At 41.6% G+C, this 12,386-nt stretch overlaps 1 protein-coding gene across 3 annotated transcripts in view; it reads left to right on the forward strand.

Annotated features, from left to right (window-relative positions):
* EYA1 (EYA transcriptional coactivator and phosphatase 1) overlaps window positions 1-11,643 on the forward strand; it is a 152,654-nt gene extending 141,011 nt beyond the window's left edge. For 2 of the 3 annotated variants that reach the window (XM_084848045.1, XM_084848044.1), the window contains one exon: window positions 7,569-11,637. In XM_084848045.1, coding sequence (XP_084704171.1) covers window positions 7,569-7,649 — 81 coding nt within the window. In that variant the 3' untranslated portion in view covers window positions 7,650-11,637. Of the gene's footprint in view, window positions 1-7,568 lie in introns of all 3 variants that reach the window. The other variant, XM_084848043.1, reaches the window with a different exon arrangement.
* The last annotated feature ends 743 nt before the right edge of the window (window positions 11,644-12,386 follow it).

Below are 12,386 nucleotides of genomic sequence, written 5' to 3' on the forward strand. Positions count from 1 at the left end.
AAGTGATGTTGCTGCACACGTTAAAAAACAATGGTGAATTTTCTGTATTCTTGTATGACACATCTGTTTCTAGACATATTTTAGCATGCCAACTACATAAAAAGCTCAACCTACTTACCAAAGAGCTGGATTTTATGTAATATCACTTGTAAGCGGACTTGTCAGAAAAGGGAAGTGTATATCCTTTCAAATGAACTATTTTTAAGGCAACCCCTTTGATTAAAAGAAATATGATTCACACAGGATGCAACAGTCTCTTATATTTCACTTGTATTGAGTAAGTCATGGCATTGTCACCTTTCCATAAGCTGTTATTTCCTGTGGGCTCATTTTATAAGATAATTAAAATATTCAGGCCAAGCAGAAATAGTAAGTGGGAAAATTGTATCTGGACTGGTTCACAGAACAGTTGATGCAGGTGATATTGTAAGGAGCCTGCATAGAATTCACTGTCTTTGTGTCTGTCTCTTGAGTGAGTGAGTGAGAGAGAGAGAGAGAAGGAAGGAATTTGTCAGACTAAGGAATTCCTACACCTCAATGTGCGTAAAGTTACAGATAGAATGTAGCAGTAGCTGTTTACCAGAATGCTTGCTTATTGGCCTAGCCATTCCCAAATTACAGTATTTAGATTCTTCATTTATGAACAGATTTAAAGACATTTGGGATTAGAGTCGCTTTATGAGTTTGCAGTTCTGTAAAATTTGTAATCACCACAGGGAATTATGGGGCTGATTGGAGAATGTTTGCTTTTCACATAGCAAGTGAATACTTATTAAACTGGTCCAAAAGGATCAGCTGCTGTTCCGTATAGAATGATAAGAAGAAATGGTCATGATTACACCACTAATGACCAGGGAGTCTATGTAGGATGAGCTCCAGTCTGGCGTTTGCACTATGCTATCTTTCGTCATGGATCTCCTGCCATGATGTTACATGGTTGACTGCTGGGAAGGTGTGAATTTAAAAGAGATTTTGCTTAGGGCTTGCATGAGACATGTATGGGAGTACAGCTAGGTGACCAGTTTTGCACTTTTTTCCATATTTGAAGATGCATTATAATAAAGAGCCCATGGGCTTTACAGTCATACTCTTGAAGTGACTACATGATGAGAAACAGTTCTGTTGTCCTGTCCACACAGTATACCAATATGCTCTGGCTTGGTCTTGAAAGCAACACAGGATATGCTTTTCACAAGAGGAGTTGCAGTAATAAAGTGGCAGGTGGAGAAAGGATCAAACACACACATACCACTGCTGCTTTTTCTACTGAAAACCACCCTTTCCTAAAGCTGTTGTCAGGGTGCTGGGTGCTGTCATGTATTTCTGTACAATGTCTAGCTAGACCCTAATTTTTTGAAGAGCGCCAGACAAATTCATGGCTATGAACTGACGAATCCACTATCTGCCCCTGCTATAGATCCTCCAAGTTCAAAGGCAATGTAACTCTCACAACCAGATTGGGGGAGCAAAAAAATTGAAAGAGCTATTGCCCTCGTGCCCTGCTTGCATGTACCCAGAGGCATCTCGCTGACCACTGTGGCAAACAGAAGAGCCTACCCAGCAGGCTCTTGTATTGTCCTTAGGTTCTCAACCAGCAGCCAACCTTGGCGTACAGACAAACATGGCTGGCAAATGGACTGGATTAGTTTCCCTTCTGCTGTCATGTGATTCACCTAGGGCTTATCCTAGCCTGCTTCGTCTTTCTCTGACCACAAATGTAGATTCCCAAGTGGAGCAGCATGAACTAGGGATGTACGAAAGTCACTTACCTTTCGCGGATTATGTTGATGGTGGGGGGGGAGGCGCTCCGTCCCTCCCCCCGGAATCCTGGACTGGGAGGGAGGCGCTCTGTTCCTCCCCCCCGGAATCCTGGCCGGCTGGCTGTGCTCCGCAGGGATTCTGCGGAGCCGCTGGCTGGCTCTGCCAGCAGCCGGACGTCTGGCCGCTGGCTAGCAGGGACGCAAATGGCGGCAGCCATAGCCGCCACCGTTTGCGTCCCTGCAGTCAGCCGTGATAGGCTACGTAAATGTTTACGTAGCCTATCACGTCTGACACATCTGACTTTAAAAAACAACAACAACGTGCGTACGCAAATGGCGGTGGCCACAGCCGCCGCCATTTGCGTTCCTTATTTTAGCACGCCTTAGTCTACGTCAAGTTTTATGTAGACTAAGACGGAGAAAATAAGGGGAACGCAAATAGCATAGCAGATGCTACGCTATTTGCGTTCCCCTTATTTTCGCTGTCTTAGTCTACATAAATCTTGACATAGACTAAGACGTGACAAAATAAGGAATGCAAATGGCGGCGGCCGTGGCCACCGCCATTTGCGTACACGTGGGTTTTTTTTTAAAAAAAAGTCAGATGTGATAGGCTACGTAAAGATTTACTTAGCCTATCATGTTTTTTTTAAAAAAACCTAGCCGTGATAGGCTACGTAAATCTTTACATAGCCTATCACGTCTATTTTTTTTTTAACTGGAAATGGCAGCGGTGGCAGCCGGTCGGAAGACCGGCCGCCGCTGCCGCCAGGAAGATCTGCCCCCGGTAAGTCTCATCCCGGGGGGGGGGCGGGTTGGGCAGACCATTCCGTCACCAATTTCGGGGGGCTGAATGCGCTGGCATTCGGCCTCCCCGAGATCCGTGGTGGAATTCTCTGACATCCCTAGCATGAACCCAAGCTATGGGTGAGCCAAACCACAGAAAAAAGTGAAAAGGTTGAAAGGAAGAAAATATGGCCTTAATCCATTCCCTTCTGTCCTCCCCATGCACCCAAGTGCAGCCAGTCAGCACATAAGCACAAGCTATTCCAGTGAGTACGTCAAGTGACAGTGGTTTTGAGTGTCTGATTCAAAAGTTAATCTAGATGCAGGTATTAGATCTTAAATTCCAATTAGATGGGCAGGTAACAACCCATCAAGGATGGACACAGGGGCCTTCTATATGCAAAACAGATTCTCTACCACCAGGCAACAACTCTTCACAGTACCAGATGCCAGACCTGTAGGAGTTAGGAGAGCTTAGCGTCACCTTCTGATAGTGAACATCAAACTAGGGATGTTTGAGGATTTCATTTGGTTTGCATTTGGAAGCAAACCTAATTTGCACCTCCTGGATAAATGCGCAGATTAGGTTGCAGTTATCCTTCTGATTCCATGCTTTGAATTTTGTGAAACTTATTTTACCATACAATGCATTTAAAATGCATATTTTAACATCAAATGCTTATGAAACATGTATTTTAACATAATACCATCAAATGCACATAAATGTGTGCATTTTCATACCATTTTTAAAACCACAGATTAATCCAGAAATGGGACAAAGTGGACTTATGAATGAATACATGTGAAAATGATGGAAACTGAAAATAGTCTGATCCAACCATCCCTGTTTTAGACAGGGAGCATCTCTACAGCAGCCTAAAATCCCACCTTTAAAATGGGGCTTTCTGCTTCCTTTTTAAATGCAGGACCATGACACACTCCCTTTACACGTGCTTCCTTCCCCCCCACTTTCTCCCCTTGTCTGGGTCTTCCATATGTTTCATTATACAGCCACTAGATGGCGCAGTGGCCAAGCTCCTCTTATTGTGGCTTTTCCTTTTTCACGGGAACTCAAGCGGAACTCAAACGCTGTAATTTGATAGCTCATTATCTCCGATCTTTTAAAAAATGGAATAAAAGTCATTTAGTGCAGGAGACGCTCTGGAGGTTAATAGCATCATCTAAAGGACCCATAAACTTCCATGAGTAACCAATCTCAATAGCAGGATAAAAGCTCCATGTGAAGAAGCCCAGACTCAGAGGAGGAACCTTTTGCAGATCTCTCTGAGGAAGACAGCAAAGGAAATCCTGAGGGTCACAAAGCTTGCTGAGCATTATTATTTTGGTCGGCTAACTACTGAGTCTGTAAGATCTGGATCACATTAAAAAGGGAAGGCAGTGCATTGTCAGTTGCACAGATATTTCTAATTTGTTTCCTGAGTTCTTGAACTCCAACCACACTCTGCCCTCATGTTTCTTTGTCAGCTGTTTAGGTTTTAGCACAGTGGTGGGCAACACGTGGCCCATGACAGCTCCTGCTGCTGCATCTGCCGCCGAGCCACTTACATTCACAGCAGCAAAAACGTCACTGGTTTGCCACTGAAATTGGTGGTAAACTGCTAAGATGGCCTAAAGAGGATAAAGGTTGCTTGTTTTGAAGGAAGATTTGGCTGCTTTAGGCTTCCTTAGTAGTTTGCCACCAATTTTCAGTGACAAAGCACTGTGTGTCCCCTGCCCCCCGGTCCTCTGTGGAATCTGGCCTATGGAGGGGAGTTGGGGGGGTGAAAATGGCCCCCAGACACACACACCCTTGCCCAGCCCTGCTTTAGCAGGACTGTATTAGTTCATTCTCATTCCCAATTAATATCCCATTCAAATATTGCCATGTTGAGATATCCATTAACATTTGGATCCCCATTTGGTGATATAAATTGCAGGTGTCAGAGCCCTGACCTGGACTGGGGCCACAGTGGGGGGAGACAGAGGTTTGGTTTTTTTTTTAAACCCTACCTATCAAACTAGGATCCCAATCTTGATAGGGGCCCCTGCACTTACTCTAGAGTAGAAAAGAAGTAATGCATGCTTTGTGTCATTGCTTGCATCTTTTGTTGTTTAGCTGTTTCTACTTCTACATTTGCTGCAGTAGCAAAAGGTAAAGACAAGATTGGGCTGCACATTGTTTCTAAGGATGAATACTCTAAAATGAGATATGCACAACTCAACTGAACCAATATAATCCAAAACATATTGCATTTACGTATTAAATGTCAAGTATGTTACGATGGGACAACTTGAATGTTTTCTGCATAAAACATGGTTGCTATCTTTTTAATTATTTATATCAGAGGTGGGAAACCTGTCCCTATCAGCATGTTCAGTCATCTGGGATTATTGAAGTTGTAGTCCAGCAACATCTGGAGATGCAGAGGTTCCCCACCCCTGATTTATATAAAAGACACTTTGCTGACATTGAAAGCCCTGCTTTATAGCTTAAGGATAGTGAGTGTTCAAAATTATATTTTCACCCTTCACGGATGATATAATCTGTGTTTTTTCCTGTTATGCATGTCTTTGGTTTATTCAGCTGTCTTGCAAACACACTTATGGTCTAGGTTCACATTTTCTCTTTGTTTAGCTAGTGGAATGAAACTTAAACATTCATCTTTAAAATATTCCATATGGGATTGTTATAAGGTCAGCATGAACAATACCAGTATAATACAAACCATTGGGAGAGGATTACCCTAAATATGATTTGGGCAACACAGTGACATATTTTGATCTTTTTGCTTTAATAAACTATTCATCTGCCAGCAAAAGTTCTAAAAGAACTTGTTTTGACAGTGAACAATATACTGCTCATGTTATTATCACCAAATTTTATATCATTTTGGGCAATATCTGTGTGTGCTTTATGAAGTGTAGGAGGTTTTCTCTGAGTTTGTTTCCTTTAAAAAAAAATCCAGCCTACTTGCTTTCTGAGAAAAAGCTGCTCAAAATTGCTTCCTAAATAAGGCTGTTAGCAGCATGTTTGTGGGAGTTTTAATAGATTGTTGTACTGAATTCTGAGAAGGCTCGGAGCCTCTACATGAGGCTTTTATCCTACGATTGAGATTGGTTACTCACAGAAGGTCATGGGTCCTTTACATGACGTCGTCAGCCTCTAGGGCCTCCCCCATGTCTTCTGACCTTTATCTCATTTTTTAAAAAAAATCAGAGATAATGAGCTATTAAAATACAGTGTGTTGAATTTCTCCATGAAAAGAGGAATTTCAACAATAACAGAAGCTATACCACAGCACCATCTAGTGGCTGTATAATGAAAAAGGAGGGAAAGAGGTGTGGGGGAAGGGAAGCACATGTAAAGGGCCAATCTTAATCCCGCAAACAATCTGGAAGCAGAAGCCCCGGTAAAACTGAGGGATAAAAGCTTCTGTGTGTTGAATGTATTGATGTGTAGAGACATTATGAAGTAGCAACTAATTGAGCAGCTGATAGGCCTGTGGGCATATTTGGCAATTTGTGAAACTGTCCTGGTACCACCCCAAAATGGCTTCGATGGGAGGCACAGCTAGTCCCAAAGAACAAATAACCTGACCAAAGGAAAGCTGGAAGGGGTAAGGCACCAAAAACATATCCAGGTCACACTTGGTGTCTGCGGGCACCATGTTCCCTACCCCTGAATTAAGTCAAATTTTGTATTTTTTGAATAACTCAGATTGAAACATTGACTATAAAATAGATAGAATTACTTATTTAGGAATCTGCTGAAGTAATAACTTTGGCCAGGATTCTAAGGGTTCCACATGGACATTCAAGTGAACAATGGGGATTTTCCAGGCCACCAGTGCAGCCCGCTGCAGTCCCTCACTCCCGCTGAAAAGCTGTTCCTGATGGACGGTGGGATACAATGGCATGGGATTCAAACACAGTAGAAAAAACTGCAATTAGAAAGGAAAATAAACAATCCCCATGAACGGCAGCACTTTCTGCTCCTACACTGTAGTCCTTGGATTCCAGCCATTATTTATTTTGCCATTTTGCTTTATACACCAGCACAAGCGTGTAGAATCAGTATATTTAACTATAATGCTGGCATTACGTTGTGTTTTGTAACATTCCACTTGGGTAGCTCTTTATGCACCCCATCCTAAATTGATGTGGCAAATCTTACATTCAAAGCGTAAGTGCTTAATTGCTGGTTTTCAGTGCTTCTTGCATTCCTGATGCCTTTCAGAGAAAAGTGATTGTTGTATGACCATAAAGTTACAGTCAATATTTGTTTTTGGACTGTATGTTTTTAATGTATTGTACACTGCTCAGAGAACTTCAGTTATTGGGTGTCTTAAAAGTACAATCAATCAACAAACAAACAAACTACCAAATTAATCTCAGAGAATATTAGTACTAAGATTAATATAATATATAATAAGGTACCGTAGCAAATTGTAGCCTTCATATGAATTTGAGGGATATTTTACTGTAATTCTTCACCATACTATGGGGAGACCACAGATCTCTCTACACTGTAAGTCATCCTGTTCTTTCCCTGGCTATTAACAGGGAATAGAGAGGGCAGAAAGACACTGTCCATGTGGATGTTGAAGAAACAGGCCCTACAGCTTTTATCTTCTGGCCACAGGGGGCACCTGACTCCCATTTTAGGCTCAGCATTATTTTGTGCTTACTGTTATCTGAAAAGCTAAAACCCTTAATAGGGAGCAATATCCAGATGGCTTCCATTTGGAGAGGTATGTGTAACAATAGCTTGGGGAAAAAAACCCAGAAGGCCAGCTAAACACTATGATTTTGCATTTATTGTACATATTTAGTGTTCTAGCTCTATAAACATTATAAAGTTTTACTCTGCTTCTTCATTTAATGAAGACTTTTTATGTTGAGTTGATATATTTTTGCTAGTGTTCTCACATTTGCTTTCCAGTATAGAATGGCTAAACGCTGCTACACTCATGAAATAACTTGTCGCTTTGACTCCTTACATTGTGTTTGTATTGTTCACAGCACGCCATGCCGTTCTGGAGGATCACAAGCCACTCTGACCTTATGGCCCTTCATCATGCCTTGGAACTGGAGTACTTATAGTAGCACTTTGTAACCCCAGAACTTCCCTCAAGCCCATGAACAGTGTGCCTGTGTCTTGTGTCAGCGCTGGGCTACAGAACTTGGTGTTTTCATCATGTTGATGTACAGCTGCAACTGGTCTTAACCTTTGCCCTTCCAGTAAATGGAGGAGCATGTCTCTTTCTTCAGAAACAGCTGTTGATTCTAGTACTGTGAATCCAATGAAAACAAGCCATGATGAGAATGTTTTAACAATGTGTCCTTACCACATTTGCTACATTGAAAGGTTCATACCTGTGAAGAGACTGGGAAGTGCTTTGTGGTTTCTAGAATCTTCACACCTTCTTAAAAACAGCAAACTTGATTGCACAACAAAGACTGAGCTTTTTTTTTAAAAAAAGGAATCCAATGGATACATTTCTTGAAAAGGTTTACTTTGTTTTTGTTTTTAGTTTTTCAGACCCAGGGTACTGTGTAAAGCTTTACTTATTTATGAACAGACTCTGTTTTGACATCATCACCTAAATGTGGATATGTATGATAAATGAAAGGCTATAAAGAGTCTTGGCCTTCTGATAGCAGAATTGATTTTGATTTTAGCACATTGCAAAGTAGTTTAAAGTATGTCTAATTTAAGCAAATAGGTACATCACTGAGACAATCGTGTACAGGAAGAATGTTTTTGTGTAAATTTGTAATGAATGGATGACGTTTTACATATTGTTTAGGCAAATACTATTGAAAGGTAGTAATGGCTTTTTGGTGAAGTATGAGGCAGTATGTGCACAAACTATTGTGCTGTGCCTTATGAAAGTATTGTGTATAAATATGTAGATAATGGAATTTTTATAGATCAATTTGTCAAGACCAAAAGCATGGATGTCAAGTGTCAATAAGGAATCAATTTTTAATCTTTCTGTTATTTCTTCCAAATTTTTTTCCTTGGCAAATCTATTATATCAAAACACCAGTTATACCTCCCCTTCGTGCACCCTGCCCATCATGGGCTAGCTTTTCATTTACATTTTGTACTTGGCAAAATAGGCCCAAGTGCAAAATATACATAACTCGCATCAGGTGAGAGTGGTATACGTGTTAAACTGCCACTTTTCCTGATGAAATACATGCAGACGGAGGCTTGATCTGTCACTATTTCAATGTGCTTTGCCATGTGTATACATGTGTATTGTCAACTGATACAAAATACACGTATTAGAACACACCTGCAAATTAAGAGCTCTTTTCATCGGGTTGGATCCAGAATTTGTCTCCTGCAGATGGAAGGTCTCCTTCCATCCATGGAAGGCTTCTGATACAGCAGAGGAATCCCACAGGCAAAATGGGGGAGGAGGTGATTTTCCTTGAATCCCCCCTTGCCTGGCAGCCCCCACGTCTCCCAAATCTGCTCTGGAGGGTTTGGGGACCTTCCAGGACAGTGTGGAAGGTGGCACTGAGAGCTCCAGGGGAATGAGAAAGCAGCAAAAATTGTCTCCTGCCCACCCCCCACTTTTCTGCTGGCAGGAGAGTTCTGACTGGAACTCTGGTCAGGGGATGCTACTGCGAGTGGAAGAACACTGAATCAAATCCAGTGGCCTGGTTCATACGATCACCACAGCTCACCATGGCTTATTTAAGCAAGGGTGGTTTGTGGCACATGCCGGTGGCTGTTGTGAATATTCAAGCTGCAGTGGGTGGGCGCCACTGCTAATCGTAACATCTGAACCCTGCACAAGGTGCATTGTTGCTGTGGTTAACAAACCACCCCATCCCAAAAACAGCCCATGGTTTGGGGGTGGTTTATTAACCACTGCAACATCCCACCCTTGCCAGGTTTGGATGTCACAATAACCTGTGGTGACCATCTGCCTTGACCTGAATATTCACAGTGACCACAGGCACATGCTGCATAGGTGCCATGGTACGCTGTAGCAATCATGTGAACCAGCCCAGTGTCTTTAGTGTTAAATATTGAATGTGGGAGAAGGAAATAATTAATCTATTAATTATCCCCCAAAGTACAGGACTAGTTAAAAAAAACACCCTATTTTATGTAATGTATCTTGACTTAATAAAATAATAAAACAAACTGTTCATGCACTCAAACACTGAAAATGAATGCAACCACTTCATCTTAAAAGTACAAAAGGAGAGCTCTTTCTGGGATCCAGTCAATACATATTAACTATGGATCACCTGAAACTATTCTTGCTGTCTTGGCCCTGCTTCCCTCAAAACGGTAATCCATTTTTTTTGTAAAATATTAAAACACTAACTCTCACACTGAAGTCTGCTGAGAAAAGGGCAGAGTTGTAGGTTTATGATGAGCAGCTCGGAAGCAAATAGATGTAACCCGGAGATAACATGGTGATCTATTATGTGGAAGAGTGGAACATGATGGTAAATGTAGTTTTGCATTAACTGAAGTAGACCATGGACTTTTCTACATGAGGCATTTATCCTGCACTCATCTACTCACAGTTGTTTGTGGGCTCTTTAGACAATGTCATGACCCTCCAGTTTTGTTTCTGTTTCTAACCAGCACTTTCAGCAAGTTTTTTTTAGAGCAGAGAAAATGTGGCATTTAATTGTGAAAGCAAAGAAAGCACAGTTTCCTCTTGTGTATTTGTGCTATTCCGCTATACCACAGTGCCACCTAGAGGTTATATAGAGGAAAAGCAGGAAAGGAGACACTCCTCGTATAGTGCTCAGAGCTCAATTCTGCCATGAAACTGAAAGTAGTTACATCTGATTAGCAACTTCATGCAGAAAGGCTCCATATCTCCCAGACCTCTTCTACTTTTATTGCAAGAGCACAATGAAAAATGTGGTTTACAGTGATTATTGAAACCATAGTACATCGCAAAATTAAGGAAATACCCATTTGTTAAAACCTCCAAACTTTGGGGAAATGTGTGAGCATTTTGAAATAATTTTATTTATAAGCCCACAATCTGGTATGAAATTAGAAACTGGAAAATCTCTGGTGCATCCTTAATTTTAACTTTCTCACATCAGTAACCTGAGTTTTCTATTGGTCCATTGCTGGCAATGGGCACAGTAAAGTAGGTATTGCCAATTTTGTTTAGACTGTTTATAACTAGCTTATAACATATTTGAACTGTACCCATCGTCTGTAAATATGAAAATCATGAACAATGTAGGCAGTGTTACTCGGGGCTTTTTTAACCATGGTTAATACCTGCACATCCTCTCTCTTCCCCAGAGAGAATTCCTCCCTCCTGCCATAACGATGGTTAAGACATACATTAGTACCAACATTAGTATGCTTCCCCATTGTATCAGGATTCCTAACTATGAATAAGGTGGAAGGGTGAAATCTTCAGAGGGGAGAGCCGGGAGACTGCATGTACAATTCTGCAGCCTTCCCCCAAACGTACAACCATGCTTAAGAGAAGCCCCTTGTTACATCTACACTTGGTTTACGTGTCTAAATTTATCCTGATAACAGGCCACTGATGTCTTCATTAGAACTAGTAAACCTCAGTTCTTCTAGTACTTTCTCCAACGTTCTTTGTTAAATAAGCCAGCTTTTAAGACAGCTACTAGCAAAGCAACAACAGTAGCTGAGAGGCAACACCTCTTTTGTGGGGGATGCATATTGCTGCTACAGTTTATAATTATTTTGTGGATTGTTTCAAATTGTTTGATTATAAATATGCCCCCAACCCCCGTCTTCAATAACTTTATGTACCAAGAGCAATCCAATTCAGGGACTACTCACAGTCTGTAAAGTTAAGCACATACGCAAGTCTTTTCATGACAGGGGCTGTAATTAGTTTTTTTAGGTAGTTTTTTTTGTTTTTGTTTTTTGCTTTAAGCAAAATAGAGATGGACATTTTTTTCCCTTTGTTTCAATATTTTGTAGTCAATATGCTGACTAAAAAGTTTGTCTGGGCCTTATTGTACAAAAAGTGTGTTGTGTCCACAGTTGTGTACAGAAAATTTCCTCCATTCATTTTGTGTTTAAATTAATAAAATTGATTTGTGACATATTAAAGACTTTCTCCTGGTTGTATTTGATGTCTCCCATACCTGGATACATAATGTGTCTGTTAATATTCATGTGGTATAATACACAGAGGTTTGAACTTGGATATAAGAAAGAAATCCAATTTCAAAACACCCAGATTCAGTGAGTGGCCGTGGGCTAGTTCAGCCATCCTGAATTTGGTGCTCTCTACATGCTTTGGATTATAACTCCCTTATCGTTGGCCATGGTGGCTGTGTTGGCTTCCAGTGCCATGCTACTGAAGCACTTTGGGTGAGTCAGCTCACAGTGCCACATGATGTGACACTGGGCAAGTTGGGTCCCATCTAACTTCACAGCATGGTGTTTCATAGGCTAGGCATGGTCAGGCACCTGCCGATGGTCCAAACCCCTGCAGGGGCCCACTGGCAAGACAGCTCCCTGGAGTTGCTCCTCCTGTTCACCATTGCTACCTGCTTGTTTACCTGCCTCTTGGTTTGGCCCAGACAACAGTGGTGATGAGAAGGAGGAGCAGTAGATGCTTCTGCCTGCTTGCTCACTGGCTGTCCGCCTGTCAAGCAAGCAAGTGGGAGCAATGGGCAATGGCACCTGGTGACATTGGCGGTGAGGAAGTAGACTCAGTGAGGGGGGTGGCATTGAAGGCGTCTTGCCCATGTGCCCCCAAATCCTGGTGCCAGAGCTGGTTAGCCTACAAATTAGTTAATGCACACAAATTAAATTTTCACAGTGTGTGCTTTTTAAAAAGGGAT

This window comes from Heloderma suspectum, chromosome 4, assembly GCF_057233095.1.
Source record: "Heloderma suspectum isolate Gila_16-S chromosome 4, 16-S_ref, whole genome shotgun sequence".
In the NCBI taxonomy this organism is placed as follows: domain Eukaryota; kingdom Metazoa; phylum Chordata; class Lepidosauria; order Squamata; family Helodermatidae; genus Heloderma; species Heloderma suspectum.